Genomic DNA, 15,839 nt, shown 5'->3' with positions numbered 1-15,839 from the left:
TTTTAAAAAATGTTTGTTGTTAAAATGAAACGGGTTATTAATGTTCTAAACGAATTAAATATTTTTAAAACAGGTTTAATTTCTAATATGGTAAATATTGACAGATATAATCCACATAAAAAACTACCTTTGGGGTCCTCACTAATCCGAAAGAGCATACAGAGATACCGAAACCAAAACGTTTGAAAAGCGCTGACTTAGCTCCTGGGCCAAGATTCAGCGAGACCCTGTGACATAGAACGATCGATAGGTGCAGAAGGACAGCGGTCAGGACAAGGTCCCAGGTCCGGGGGAGGCTCTTAGGGTCTCAGGCCCGCCCGAGGCTGGTGTCTGGCAGGGAAGCCGAGCACTGGGGATCCCCAGGTCCCCGGACTTTCACTTCTCCCTCCCACAACCTGTGTCGGGTCCTTCTGTCCGCACACTCGTGACGCGGCCCCAGTCCTCACTCCCATTGCGTGTCCGGATCCTAGAGAAGCCAGTCAGCGTCGCCGCGGTTCCCGGTTACAAAGTCCCCACGGTCCCGCTGGGACTCAGATTCTCCCCCGACACCGAGGATGGGGGTCATGGCGCCCCGAACCCTCCTCCTGCTGCTCTCGGGGGCCCTGGTCCTAACCGAGACCCGGGCGGGTGAGTGCGGTGACAGGAGGGAGGGGACCGCCCGGCGGGGGCGCAGGACCCGGGGAAGCCGCATCACCGCTGCCCCCACCAAGACCCTTCCGCACCTGTCTCGGCCCTTCTCCCGCCGCCCCTTCTCCGTCTCCCTCCGCCCATCAGCCTGGGTCACGGGGGTCCCGGGGGTCCCGCACCCGGAGGAGGGTCGGTCCGGTCTCAGTCACTCTCCGCCCCCAGGCTCCCACTCCCTGCGGTATTTCTACACCGCCGTGTCCCGGCCCGGCCGCGGGGAGCCCCGCTTCATCTCCGTCGGCTACGTGGACGACACGCAGTTCTCGCGGTTCGACGGCGACGCCGCAAGTCCGAGGATGGAGCCGTGGGCGCCGTGGGTGGAGCAGGAGGGGCCGGAGTACTGGGAGCGGGAGACACGGAACGTCCAGGGCCACACACAGTCTTTGCGAAGGTGTATGAACATCGTGCGCGGCGACCACAACCAGAGCGAGGCCGGTGAGTGACCCGGAACCAGAGTCGAAGGTCACTATTCCCCCTCCCCCACGGATGGACTAGGGTCGCCCCGAAACTCCGAGTCCCAGATTAATCTTGAGGTTGCGGTGTCCGCAGAGACCCAGGACCGGGAAAGAGCCGGGGCGACTATTACCCGATTTCATTTTCGGTTTAGAAATCGCCAACGCTAGGTCGGGCGGGGGCGGGGCTGACCGCGGGACGGAGCTGACCGCGGGGGCGGGGCTGACCGCGGGGGCGTGGCCAGGGTCTCACACCCTCCAGAGGATGATTGGCTGCGACGTGGGGCCAGACGGGCACTTTCTCCGCGGATACTGGGAGATCGCCTACGACGGCGCCGATTACATCGCCCTGAACGAGGACCTGCGCTCCTGGACCGCGGCGGACTCGGTGGCTCAGATCACCCTGAGCAGGGAGAAGGAGGCCGGTGAGACGGAGCAAGTGAGGGCCTACCTGGAGGGGGAGTGCGTGGAGTCGCTCCGCAGACACCTGGAGAACGGGAAGGAGACGCTGCAGCGCGCAGGTGCGAGGGGCCGCGGGGCAGCTCCCATCTCCTGACATGTCGCCACTCACCTCCCACACGGAGGGGAGGAAATATGGACCGACCCTGGACTACCGCCCTCCCTGTTGTCCAGAAGGGAAGAATTCTCATGGGTTTTCCAGATCCTGACAGGGCAGTGATTCTGAGGGCAGCTCTTCTCTCAGGATAGCTAAGGGATGAGTCTCTCCAGGGTTGGAGGGGAAGACAGTCCCTGAAATACTGATCAACGGTTCCCTTTGACCCCTGCGACAGCCTTGGGCACCATGACTTTCTCAGACCTTGTTCTCTGCCTCACACTCAGTATGTTTGGAGGTCTGATCCCGGCTTTTCTGACTCTTGGCCTCCTCTCAGATCAGGACCAGAAGTGCCTATTCTCTCCCTCAGAGACCTGGAGCCTCCTACCTTGGAGTTCTGTCTTACCCTGAGTCTAGAAGTTACCAAGCAATAGGAAGTTATCCCAGATGTCTGTGCCCAGGCTGGTGTCTGGGTTTTATGCTCCCTCCCCCACCCCAATTGTCCTGTTCATTCTTAGGATGGTCACATGAGCACTGCTTCAGTGCCCATGGGAAGTAACACAAAGTGTCTGAATTTCATAATTTTTCTCTTCAGATCCCCCAAAGACACACGTGACCCACCATCCCATCTCTGACCGTGAGGCCACCCTGAGGTGCTGGGCACTGGGCTTCTACCCTGCAGAGATCACCATAACTTGGCAACGTGATGGGGAGGACCAGACCCAGGACACGGAACTTGTGGAGACCAGGCCTGCAGGGGATGGAACCTTCCAGAAGTGGGCGGCTTTGGTGGTGCCTTCTGGAGAGGAGCTGAAATACACGTGCCATGTGCAACACAAGGGACTTCCTGATCCCCTCACCCTGAGATGGGGTAAGAAGGGGGGTGAGGAGCAGAGCCTCATGTTGGGGAAAGCAGAAGGCATTCTAGACACCTTCTGCAGGACAGGGCTGAGACTTGGGGATCAGGGTCCCTCAGCTTCCCTTCCCTTCCCAGAGCCGCATCCTCAGCCTACCATCCCCACTGTGGCCATTGTTGCTGTCCTGGTTCTCCTTGGAGCTGTGGTTGCTGGAGCTGTGGTTGCTGTTGTGATGTGGAGGAAGAAGAGCTCAAGTAGGGAAGGGCTGAGGGGTGTGGTCTGAGTTTTCTTGCCCCACTGTAGGGCTCCAAGCCCCATGTAGAACTACTTCTTGAATCATTACTGGAAAGTATCATCCACGCACATGTGCTTACCCTGCCTGGGGCCCTGTGTGCTAACACCTACTCTGTTTAAAGCACATGTGAAAATCAAGGATAAATTTATCACCTTGATGATTGTGGGGATGGGACCTAATTTTCAGCAGTCACAGGTCACAGAGGAATGTCCCCTGCTGAGGACAGACCTCGAGTAGTGTGGTTGGTCCAGTCCCCCCACATCCTCTTTCCTTGTATTTCGTGATCCTGCTGTGGGTCTACAGTCACAGTTCTGGAAACTTCTCTGGGATCCAAGACTAGGGAATTCCCGTAAGACCTCATGCTCCTGCCTCCTGCCTTGTCTCTCACAGGATGTTTTCTGCCCACAGGTGTAAAAGGAGGGAGCTACACTCACGCTGCTAGTAAGTAAGGTGGGAGTGATGAGACCCTTGGGACAGTGTAGATGGGAGCACATGAGGAACTCTCCCACCCCATAATTCCTCCTTTAGTTGCATCTCCTGTGGTTTCTGACCAGGTCCTGTTTTGTTCTACCCCAGGCAGTGACAGTGCCCAGGACTCAGATGTGTCTCTCAGGGCTTGTAATGGTGGGACCCTGGAGGGCCTGAAGTGGGAGAGGGAGTGGGGAAGAGGTGACAACGACTGGGTTATGGGGAGTATTTGATTGGGACATTTTGAGTGTGTGGTGGGCTGTTCAGGGTGTTACCACTTACAGTGACTGACCTGAATTTATTCATGCTTATCTTTTTTATAGCATGAGACAGCTGCCTTGTAAAGACTGAGCGATGCTGTTTGTTCACACCTCCCCTTTGTGACTTAAGAACGCTCTTTCTGCAAATGGCATCTGAATGTGTCTGCACTCCTATTAGTATGACGTGAGGTGTGGAAGACCAGCCCATCCCTGCCCACCAAGACCTCTCCTCACCCTGACCTGTGTCCCTTTTCCACTCAACTTGCCTCTAAGCAGAGGTGGGGCTGGAAGGTCTATACCCCATCTCAACTTCATGGTGAGCTAAAGACAGCTTTTTACTTCTCTAATGAGAATGAGAATCTGAATATGTTTGTTTTTTCAAATTCTTGCTGTGAGGGGTTGACAGATTAATTGAAAGAGAGGAAGGTTTGTAAAATTTGAGAGTGGAAATAAATGGAAACAATGAGAACTTTCTAGAATCCATGTTTGATGTGCTACGTCTGTTGCAGGTGGGGACAGGGGAAGGCTAGGATGAGCCAAGTGTGGACGGGGCCTGTGCCCGGTCGGTGCTCAGTCTGTCGTGGGCGTTGACATAGTCAGTCCTGAGCTGGGTCATCTTCACTTCTCCCTTGTCCTTGTCCCTTCAGTAGAAACTTGTTCCATCAGGACCTGTGGTCACAAGGACTCAGACATTGCCTGGGCCTTGTCCTGTCTCCAGGACTGTGGGCAGTGAGGGCTGGTGTAACCAGGTCAGCCTAGGCGCAGGCCTGGGTCCACGGTCCAGCCTTCAGTCCCCATTTTTTTTGTGTTTATATTTTGTGTCTTTTTTTCTGTAAAGGATTATATGTTTTACTGTTCTTGTATATGAGTTCTCGTCTCATTCTTCTGTAGTTATCCCCATCTCTGAGAGGAGCAGGAGTGGTTTTTCCTGTCATTGTCCCCACAAGGGATGGCTGCTGCACAAACACTGTGGTATAAAAAGATGAATTTTCAGTCTCGTTCAGCTCTTCCCCTTGCAGAGCTGTTTCTGGGTTTGTTCTATCCATCTCTTCCCCAACCTTTTTAAAGGAACCCGATTTTGGAATTAGCAGTGAGGAGGAATCTCGTAGTTTCCTATCTTAAATAAATTGTTGTTGGAATTTTGCCCTGCTCGCCTACCTACACACTCTTTCTGTCCTTATCTCTAGTGATTGTAGGGTTGGCTCCAATCCAAACTCATTGATTTATAAATCTAATTTAGATTTTTCTTTGGTTGGAAAACAGGACCCATAAGCCAAGGATTGTCCTTTGTGAAGAAAGAAATATATGTTCTGGTGCGTAGGAGGGCTGATGAGGGAGGGAGGAGAGGGAAAGACAAGGGAGCAGCACATGTGAGAAATGCACAGGCAGCTTTGGTGTCACTCTGAGTGGACATTGTGCTGTAGCTGCCACAAGACAACATTATGTCTGAAGCTACTTTAATAATGATACTGTCTCTGGAATAAAGAGGTGCTCTACTGTGATCAATCAACCATTGTTTGTTGTGGGGCAGATATGTGACATAGTGTTTCTGCATCTGGGAAACATCACTGAAGCAAAAATAGAAAAATCACTGGCCTTGTGGAGCATATGCTCTAGTGGGAAGAGACAGACTTTTTATACTCTATGCAGAGTAACTAAGGAAAGTGTTTATAGTGGAAAGTGGTCAGTGCTGTGGGGAAGGTGATCCACAGTGTAGTGTGTGGGGACAGGGAAGAGGGCTGTTTTACTAGGGTGGTCAGTGTGGGCCTTGTTGCGAAGGTGACCTTTGAGGGAAGATTTGAAGGACATGAGGAATTATCCATGAGGAAGTCTGCGACAAGTTCTCCCCAGGCGGGGGTACCCCCACTGCAAATGCACTGGGGCAGGAAGATGTATGTGTTCTGGGAAGAGCGAGGAGCCTGGGACAGCAGGAGCAGAGAGTGACTGAGATGACATCAGAGCTGCAGCCACATCATGTAGGCCTGGAGGATGTTAGACGGGTTTGACTTTTCTCTGAGTGAGATGGGGAGTTAGAAGACAGTGTTGATCAGAAGAGGGACATGGTACAACTTCTCTGGTGAAAGGATCCCTCTGGCTGCTGTGCTGAGAACAGGATCAAGAGGCGAGGGCCAGTGAGGTGGTAGGAAAAGTGTAGGGAACTAGCGCAGTGCTCCCGCCAGAGATGTCAGTTGCTTCAGCGGGTGTGAGCAGTGGAAATAGTGGGAAGTGGCTGGATTCTGGATACATCTGAAGATGAACTTCACAGCATTTCCTAATGCATGACATCTGGGGTATGAGAAAGAGGAATCAAGACGGACACCCACATTTTGGACCGTGCAGGTAGAAGGATGGAGTTGCTGTCAGTGGAGAAGGGGAAGACACTGGAAGAGGCATATGTGAGCAGGGGACATCACAGCTATGCTATTTAGGAGATGTTGAATCCGAGAGGGCTGTTAGAAATTCAAGTGATGTGGTTGGGTTGGCAGTTGGATGGATGAGTCTGGAGTTCAGAAGCAATGTCAGGGTAGAGAAATAGATTTGGAAGGTGACACCATATAAATGATATTTAAAGTCTGGAGCACAGATGAGGTCACCAAGGGAGAGACTGGCTGTAGAAGAGAAAGGGAACAAGGACTCAACGCTGGACCTAATGCTGAGTGATGTGATCAGATCAGACTTCCAGAGCAGACTTCACAGTCCTGACATCATTTCTAGAAGACACATAGAACAGAGAGCCCCCAACTTTACTTTGCACAAGAATCACCTGTATGTCTTGTTATGATTCAGACAGTCTGGAGCAGAAAATGAGATTCTGTATCTATAACAAGGTTGGTGCTGAAGCTGCTGGTCGTTAGGTCACTCTTACAGGCTGTGTGTCAGCTTCACCTGTAAGACTTGTTAAATAAGTGATTGCTTGACCCTGTGCCTAATCGTCTCACAGAGTGGGTTTGAGGAGAGGCCTGAGTATTTTGTAACAAGCCCACAAGTAGTCCTGGTGCTCAGCCAGTTTGGGAACCACTGAAGTCAGTGATCAAAGAGTGTTCAGAGAGGGGGGAGGTCATAACTCCACTTTTAAAACTGCTTTTTTTCCTCAGAACAAAAAGAGAGGACAGATATTGTCTATTATGAGATGTGATATTGGCAGATGCATATCTTTCTCTCTCCCATGAGGTATAACCAAGTGGAAGATTCAGGACATGGTTCACAACTCAGCATAAAGAGCATCTCTGAATACTGCTCTCTGAAACAATTCCTCAGATGTCTCACTTCTTGGAGCAAATAATGGAATTGAAATTTTCTAATTTACATATATATATTATATATATAGAAGATATTACATGATATTGGAGGTTAATTTCATTTTGGGGAAAGCCATTGAGCCAGGGTTGAGGCTATACACCAGGAACAGAATCCACAACCAACTCTAAGTTGGGTCCCACATGGGAACCACTGCTTTGAAGCTGGTCACAGATGCCACTACTCACACCACTGACCCCTTGATTGTGGACACCAGACTTTGAGGCTAGGACTGCTGTCATTGCTGCTTCTGGAAACTGGGCATCACTACTACCGCTCACACCACCTTAGCCACCTGCATTCTGCATAATCACAGCCTCTCTGTGTCACCATATCCTGAGTCAGAGTCTGGCATGTGGTCATCTGACTGGTGGAGCCAAAACCTTATGCATGTATCCAACGGTAGGAATGTTGGAGAAAGTGAGTTTTCCTCTCTTATGGAAGTGGTTTCTGCCTCCTATCAAGACTTCAAGTGTGAAATTCTCCTGACATAGTAAGAGATTTCAGGTGCTGGAGAGTGAGGAGTGGAAAGAGAACACCCAATTGCAATCTTGAAGACTAGAACTCTATCTGGTACTTTGCAGGCACCTGGGTTTGGCTGATGAACAAGCGACTAATAAATGGCATCTTTCCACTCATTCCCTTGAGAGTGTGTTATTAGATATGGCTTTTTCCATGCCAGATTATACTCTAGATAACTGGAGGGGCATTGTGGGATAGTGAAATGATCATGCAAAACATCTCCTTGCCTTTGTCTCTTACTAGGATTAAAACACCCAGCTCTGTAAGAGTTCAGAGTATCTGTCTGTGCACTGATGTTTTATATTAATATTTATACTTCCTTGTACATGGAAATATTTCTGGGGAGAGAATCTCTTAACATTTTTCGGCTTCTATGTGACACCTCAGTTTTTTTTTTTTTTTAAATCCTAATTTTCTAGTTTGTATGTGGTGTCACTGAAGGTCTGGAGCATGAACAGACTGCTTTTAGTAGACCCAAGGACATGATATAAATGTTTATCTTTTGCTTCTCTTTGTCTCTGGAGTGAGATAAAGCAGAGGTTTACTTGCTTACTCTTACTCTGAATTTCTCTTCGTGGGATGGTGAGGGATCTTTTCCTCCGCTATTCAACCAATTATCTGATTCTCAGACGTCAACTGGATGTCCTATAATTCAACTCAATCCTGACACTAACCACTCAGAGTTAGTATTGGACTCCACAGGTGTACGGGCTCAGTCTCACAAGACTGCCCTCACTCCAGATGCCAGTCACAAGTATTGTAGAGAAGAGAATTACCTCCCTACTCACGGAACCCAGCAGCATTGACAAAATTGTAGAGATTGATGCTCACATAGGTTGTGCCATGAGTGGGCTAATTGCTGATGCTTAGACTTTAATTGAGAAAGCCAGAGTGGAGACACAAAACCACGGACTCACCTGCAAGACAATGAGAGTAAAGAGTGTGACCCAGGCCATGTCCAGTCGGGTTGTAGCTATGGAGAAAAATGCAGATCCTGGTGCCACGTCTCGTCCTTTTGGAGTAGCACTGTTATTTGCAGGAGGTGATGAGAGAGGACCCCAGCTGTTTCATATGGACCCATCTGGTACCTTTGTATAGTTTGATGCTCGAGCAATTGTCTCTGCTTCCTAGGATGCCCAGAGCTCACTGTGAGAAGTTTACCACAGCCTGTGACACTGAAGGAAACTGTCAAGTTTTCAGTTTCTATCTTCAAACGAGTAATGGAGGAGAAACTGAATGCAACTAACACAGAGCTGGCCACAGTGCAGCCTGGCCAGAATTTCCACGTGTTCACAGAGAAGAACTTGTGAAAGAGGTTGTCGGGGAGATTTAAGGAGATGTGATCCTCAGAACTTCTCTGGGACAATTTCAGTTCTCCTAATTGCCCTTCAATTTTATTTCCCGCTTCTATTCCTTGGAAAACCTCCAGTGTATGTGCATTTTTTCTTTTTGGTGATTTCTGTACATAAAGGCAGTTCTGAAATGAAGAAGAAAAATTTAAACATACGAAAAAATCCCCCATACATCTATTAACTCAAACCGTTCATAGAAAGACCGGCAAAATGGAGGAAATGCTGGTGGAAAACGTTGGATAAAGAGAAGGATTTTACAAGTTGGAGTAAGTGATCGGTCACTTTTATAAAGACGGAAATGATTTTGTGTCTGAGTCCTCTGAGTGCAGATGCCAAGATGTCTTGAGGGATTTTTAATGTGACACATTTTGAAAAGATCTTTCAAGACATTCCAAAGGGATTACAGGGAAATTTTCCTCCCTCCGCAGACCCCAGGAGCCCACGTCCCCCGCCAGAGATGAGCATGTCACCAACGTCTCATGGATCCTTCCTGAAAAAAGTCACACGGAAGTTTATATCGTTGCTACATTAAGAAGGAGCTTGAGAGAGCGAGCCAGGGGGCGTAGGCCGGAGGCTGACCGCTCCCGCGGAGGCGGCGGCACTGGCCGCGACAGGGCGGGCCTGGGCTCCGGAGAGCGCCTCGGCAGGCGCGCGACCTGTGAGCGCGGCCGCGGTGTCGGGCGCGGCACTGAGCGTCCTGTCGGGCGTCCAAGGGCGCCGCGGTCACGCCGCGAGGCCGCCGGGAAGGGAGGAAATTGCCTGGCAGGTGGCGGCGGCGCTGGCTGTCGCTGTGGGCGCGGGCGGGGCGGCCTCCCGGCTGCGGGCGAGAAGGCGCCGGCCCTGCTTGCCCTCCGCGCCGAGCTGTCGGCCGGGCCTGGTGTCCTGGCGCTTCCGCGACCCCGCCTGAGATCGCCCGGGGCCGCATGCGCAGTCGGCGGTGTGGGCGCCCCCGGGCGGCGCTCCCACGCTCGGAACCCACAGTCCCGTCCCCGCAGTCCGTCCTGATCTCGGAACTCGGCTGTACTGAGGAAGTTACTCAGTGCGGGGACTCGGAGAGCCCTCCTAGTAATCCCCTTCTGCCGTGACTTCGATATCGGTATGTGTTGCTTTGGTGACTGTCGCTGTGTTGCGAAGGTTGACAAGATTCTTTAGTGGTGGTGGTGCCTCTGTCCTGCCCTCAAGGATACTCTCGACTAGAAAGACACTGGTCATCAGATTTGCCATCCCCTACCCCACCTTTTCCTTTACCCATAATCTAAATAGCAGTGGATGCTGAATTCTAATTTTTTAAAATTTGGCTTCTTCTGAGGTAAACTTCATGACTTATGAAAAAACTTGGGACTGGTACTGAGACGTATTGATTTTGTCTGTGCCTATATATGAAGTAAAATTCTCAAACACGAACACACGAAGGAGCATGAAAAAAAAGGGAGTAAAGGAAAATGTTTCTACTTTTCAGTTTTCCTGGATGTTGTCATCAATGGGCTGCAGAGAGGGTTGAGGGGAGCAGACAGAAACTTCAAGTCCAGGGTGAAGGCACAAACGTACTAGGTACCCTCAGCCTCCTGGGATGGGACCTTGGATTCCCAAGTCCGGGTCATTTGTTCCTGTTGCTGCCTCTGGGGATAGAGTCCCCTCCACCTGGGACTCACTTCAGTTGAGTCTCTGACCCTGGGATTTGGGCTGGAGGAGGGGGATCCTGGGGCCTTAGGTCAAAGAAGGAGGGGAGATCCTGGGGCCTTAGGTCAAAGAAGGAGGGAGAATCCTGAGGAAGTGGGGATATGGCTGAAATAGGGACATCAGATGGAGTAAATGTTACAAGGAAGAGAGAGGAAGGAGCCAGGGAGGAGCGTGGCGTGGGAAGAGCTGGCCAAGGAAACACCTGTGGAGTTTTCCTGGTGTTTTCTGGGTCTTGGGCCATTAAGAGTGAAGGGCAGGTGTCTGCACCTCTGTCTCAGACTAGCCCCAAGCAGCTGGCTATCAGGTCCTTATGATGTCCCTTCCTCCCCTATGACAACTGCAGCCAGGCCAAGAACCCCAAGAGGACGTTATGTTTGACACAGTAGAAGCTGGACACTATCATGGGCAACAGGGGACCTCAGTGGTAGGACCCAGGTGACCAACTACCCATTTCCCAGGTTCTTAGATTTGGCCCCTGCTCCCTCCACAGCTCTCTGCCTGTGAGGTCTGGAATCCTGTCTTTTTCTTCTTTGGTGACCCCTCTCTACCACTTCTTAGTCATGAACTTAGGAGATCTGTAGACCTGGGCTCAAATCTGAGTTTTACCCTGATGAGTGACCCAGGGCTTTGGGCATCTAGAAGCCAAGGAGCAGTCTCCCTGGCCCCCCACATTGCAGCTGAGCCACAGCTGAGATCTGGTCATCAGTGGCCTATGACCTCGCAACGTAGATGACCCCTTGTCAGGCCCAAGATATATCAGAGGCTGTTGGTGGTCAGGCATCGCTGGTCTGTGGTTCTTGTGTGAACAGACCACAAATGTGGGGTGGTGCCAAGCTCACACTTGATGAAGAGCTCAGAAAACCAAGACCAACTAGTAGGTACCAAACACACACACATCACTTGACAGAAGACCCCTGTTAAAGGGTCTTCTGAATTGTGTTACATAAAATTCACATCTTGAAGCACAATATGATTGTATTTGGAGATAGGGCCTTTAGGGAGATAATTAAGGTTAAATGAGATCATAAGGGAGGGGTCCTAATCTGATAGAACTGGTGTTTCCAAGAGGAAGAGACTCCAGAGTTGTCTCTTTCTGCACACGCACAGAGCAAAGGCCATATGAGTGCATAGCGAGAAGGCCACCATCCACAAGCCAGAAAGAGACCCCTCCCCAGAAACCAAATTTCCAGCACCTAGATCTGGGACTGTGTTATGGATTGAATGTTTGTGTCTCCCCATCCCCCCAAATTCATATCTTGAAGCTCTAACACCCAATGTGATGGTATTAGGAGGATGGGCCATTGGGAGGTAATTAGATTCTAATGAGTTCTCGAGAATACAGTCCCCTATGATGGGATTAGTGTTCTTATAAGAAGAGGAAGAGACTGAAGCTCCCTCACTCTGCCCTGTGTGAGGATACAGTGAGAAGTCTGCTGTCTGCAAGCCAGGAAGAGGGCCCTCACCTGGAACCCCATCTGCCAACAGCCCGATCTTGGACTTTCAGCCTCCAGAACTGTGAGAAGTAGATGCCTGTTGTTTAAGTCACCAGTCTGTGGTGTTTTGTTATGGCAGCCCAAGCAGACTGATACAACCCGCAAAACCAAACAAACACCAGTAAACTTACCCTTTTCAGTCTCAGACCCAACTTTAAGGAATTCTGGTCACTATATTTATTCATTCATCTAACAAATATTTAAAAGTACCTCTGTGCCAGGTATTATTCTAGGCCCATTAAATCATTTAATAGTCACAAAACACCTGCTCTCCTGATGCTTACAGTCTCACAGGAAAGACAGACAGTAAATAAAAAGAAGTAGACAATAAAAAATTAACAGTAGTAAATTTTATGGTATGTGTTTGTGTTACCTATAGCTGGGTAGCAAACAGTCCCAAACAATCCCAAAATATAACAACAACCTTCTTATCACCTCTGATTGTGTGGTTTGACTGGGTTCAGCAGGCAGCTCTTCTGCTCCACATGACCTAGGCTGGAGGATGACTGGCCCAGAACTGTGAAGAGGCTCCAGCACAGGGCTGTGTCGGTGCTGCTGTTGGCTCAGAACTCACTGGGACTGTTAACCAGGTCGCCTGGGTTCTCTCCCACCTGCTGCTCCATGTGACTTGGCTGCTCCCAGCTCCAAACCTGGGGTCCAGGAGGTGGTGTTTAAGCGGCCAAGTCAGAACCACAAAGCATCTTATGTCAGAAACTCAGATGTCAGGCAGTGTTCCTTTCCCCATAATCTAGTCATCACAGCCAGTCACAGATCCAAGGGGAGGGAGATAAGTCCCCAGCTCTTGACAGGGGATGGCAAGGTCACATTGCTAAACAGCATGAGGGATGGCAGATATTGTTGAGACCATGGATAGAGAAATCTTCACAGTATGTTAGAAAATGATAGAAGATATAAAGAAAAAATTAGGCCCAGTAGACACACAATGCAAAGTAATGGAAGAAATAGTGTTTTTAAATAAGATGGTCAGGGTGGGCCTCATGAGGTGTCATCTGAGCAGACTTGAAAGAGGAGAGGCACTGAGCCATGCAGATATTGGAAGGAAGAACATTTTAGAATTGCCCTCTACACTTACCCAGTTCTCTGCATGGGGCAGGCACTAAAGCTGCAGCAGGAATGCAGGCAGGCACACTTAGGGAAAGCCTTCTGCAGGGAGTGTGGGACCTGGATCCCCCCACTTTCCTTTCGGGGCTGTGAGAAGTCCTGGGGTTGTGAGAGGGGAAGGCCCTGGTGTGTGGAGGAAGACCCAGTGAGGAAGGAGGAGGTTGAGGTGTATCCCCTCTTACTCCACCTCTCTGCTCTCTCTCCTGTGTCCAGTGCCACCCAGGGCTGTGGTCACTGATAAGGAGGACCCTGAGGGCAATCATGTGCTGAGAGGCCAAACAGTTGACCCGTCACTTGCCATGTCGGTCTGACCTGGTTGCAGGAAGGGAAGGAGCTAACCCTGGACTCAGGGTTCAGGGGCAGCTGACGTGAGGCGCAGGGAGGACAGACGACTACCAGGACTTGTAACTGTGGGGTCCTCCTGGAGAGGAGCTGTGATACACCTGTCTCATGGAGCCCCTGTGCCTGGGGGGACCTCTCAGTGTGACTGGGGGGAGGTGCTGTCAGAGGACCAGGGATGGGGGTGGGGGCATCTCATTCACACCCTGCCCCACTCTCTGCCCATGCACCCAAGGCTCCTCCCTTCCCTCCTAGATGGAGGTGCTGGGCTGTCCTCAGCCACGCTCCAATCACTCCCATGTCACCCTCATTCAGAAGTCCTTCTCACTCTGACCCCCTTCATCCCTGCTGCACCTTCTGCCGCAGCCCCAGGCTCTGACCTCCGTCTCCTCTTCTACCCTCACTTCCCACTGAGGAGCCGGCTCTCAGTGAGAATGGGCTCTGCCTGAGGCTGGGAGAAGGAAAAGGCTCATGGGCCAGGGGTTGGGGAGGGAGAATGGGCACAAGCAGAGCAAAAATGAAAGGGTTGGGGGGTGATGAAGGTAGATGCTTCCACATCATCACTTTGCTATGAGAGCATAGCAAGGGAACTGTTCTTCCCCCAGGCCCAGGGACATTTAAAGAGCAGCAGGAACAGGGAAATATTCCACATGGAAGAAAAGTAGAAGTGGTTTCTCCCTCTGCCGTCTTTTTTGTCATACATATTCTGGACAATTTTCAGTGACACTTATTTCTGAAACATGAAATCTTCCTTTAGGAAAGTCTCCAAATATTAGGGAATAAAATTATTAATGACTAAGCCCCACAAACAGAAAAAAAACAAACCTTAGGAAATAGAGACGTGTATGGGAAACTGAACATAGAGGCTGTCTGTCAAAGGCTGCATGGAACAAGCTCTGCTGAGCTGAGGTGAGAGCCACTGACTTGCCTTGTGAGCTCAGGCAGTGCTTGGAACCTCTATGTCCTCTTTAGAAAAGTGAACTGAGCACCCAAGCCCAGATCTTGAATTCAAAATATTATTCTCCATTAAAGGGATACGTGATGATCCTGATGAGCCTGGAACATCTCGTAGTGCCAGAAAGAAAGTTCCCTTTGGCCCCTCCCTGCAAGGGGCCTTGTCAAAGGCACACAGGAACCAATGTGAGAGAACTTCCTATGAACAAAACTGGAATATCCTGAGCAACAATATAATAATACTATTGTATAATAACCCCAAATTTAAAGTAAACATACATGAGTCCATACTGAAACAGATAAATGATTGAATAAATAAACAAATGGGAGAGAAGGGAAAAATATTCCTTACAGAAGAATTCTAAGTAATATATAAAGAGAACCCTCCCTTCAAGAAGAAATTTGGGGTGCTCAATTTCCTTCCCTTTATTTGTATCCTGGACTTGGTGACTCACTTCTAAAGAATTGAGCATACAAAGGAAAAAACAGTAATTTTATGGAAGGGAAACTTGGCAGACATAATCTAAATCTAGCGATCCAAGCCACGTTGATATCATGCACCCCCTGATGTGATGTCATGAGAGGGGCACATGACCTCTATGGTACTCTTCCCCAAGCCCATACACCCAAACTGATCACAAGAAAACCTCAGACAAACCCAATCCAAGTGACATTCTACAGATTACCAGTCCGGTACTCTTCAAAACTTTTAGGGTCATAAAAACAGGTAAAGAATGAGAAACTCACAGATGAGACGAAGTTAAGGAGACACGAGAACTAAATACATTAAAGTTGCTGGACTGAATCCTAGAAAAGAAAAAGTGACATTACTGGAAAAACTGAAGAAATCCAAATAAAGTCTACCATTTAGTTAATAGTATCGAACCAATGTTAGTTTCTTAGATTCTAAGTTTTAACTTGGTTTTGTTATTCACATGCAGGGAAGCTGGGAGAAGGATATACAGGAACTCTGAGTTCCAAGCTTTACAACTCTTCTTCAAATCTAAAGTTATTCAAAATAACTTTTTAATTAAAAAGAGAAATGAAATACACAATCTGAATTACAGACCTATATTTGTTACAGAAAATTGGATCAAAAATTAATAATATTCTAAACTCAAAGCACCGGGGCCAGATGGATTCACTGGTGAATCTACCAAACATTTAAGGAAGAAATTATAGCAATTTTCTATGATCTCTCCCTGAAGAAAGAAAGAGAGGGAATACTTGCCAAATCATTCTATAAAGCCAGCATTACTCTAATGCTAAAATCAGACAAATACATTACAGTAAAATTACAGACCAATACCTCTCATGAACATAGATGCAAAACTCAACAAAATATTAGCAAATTGAATTTACAATGTATATATAAGAAGTACTATACACCATGAGCAAGTGGGAATTATCTCAGGTATGAAAGACTGGTTCAACATGTGAAAACTGAATAACGCAATCCATTACATCAACAGGCTAAAGAAAAAGAATATCACGATCCTATCAATAGTTAC

At 49.1% G+C, this 15,839-nt stretch overlaps 1 protein-coding gene across 2 annotated transcripts; it reads left to right on the top strand.

Moving 5' to 3' along the window:
* Nucleotides 1–467: 467 nt before the first annotated feature.
* LOC134377803 (HLA class I histocompatibility antigen, A alpha chain-like) lies at nt 468–4,054 on the top strand. 2 transcript variants are annotated; one of them, XM_063096500.1, is made up of 7 exons: nt 468–627; nt 850–1,119; nt 1,382–1,657; nt 2,285–2,560; nt 2,684–2,800; nt 3,250–3,282; nt 3,633–4,054. In XM_063096500.1, the coding sequence occupies exons 1-7, from the start codon at nt 555–557 to the stop codon at nt 3,635–3,637; spliced, it is 1,050 nt and encodes a 349-aa protein (XP_062952570.1). In that variant the 5' UTR covers nt 468–554; the 3' UTR covers nt 3,638–4,054. The 2 variants fall into 2 exon arrangements, with proteins under 2 accessions (XP_062952570.1, XP_062952571.1); XM_063096501.1 differs by lacking the exon at nt 2,684–2,800.
* The last annotated feature ends 11,785 nt before the right edge of the window (nt 4,055–15,839 follow it).

This window comes from Cynocephalus volans, chromosome 5 (genome assembly GCF_027409185.1).
Source record: "Cynocephalus volans isolate mCynVol1 chromosome 5, mCynVol1.pri, whole genome shotgun sequence".
Lineage (NCBI taxonomy): Eukaryota > Metazoa > Chordata > Mammalia > Dermoptera > Cynocephalidae > Cynocephalus > Cynocephalus volans.
Note: the sequence above shows the minus strand (reverse complement) of the source record. Positions and strands in the feature narration are given on the sequence as shown.

What these genes read in the sequence shown, in the direction of transcription:
- LOC134377803 (XM_063096500.1), top strand. Translation starts at nt 555, where the DNA reads ATGGGGGTCATGGCGCCCCGAACCCTCCTCCTGCTGCTCTCGGGGGCC. An exon ending in CCTAACCGAGACCCGGGCGG is followed by an intron (nt 628 to 849) that starts GTGAGTGCGGTG and finishes CTCCGCCCCCAG; the next exon opens with GCTCCCACTCCCTGCGGTAT. An exon ending in TCCCCTCACCCTGAGATGGG is followed by an intron (nt 2,561 to 2,683) that starts GTAAGAAGGGGG and finishes TTCCCTTCCCAG; the next exon opens with AGCCGCATCCTCAGCCTACC.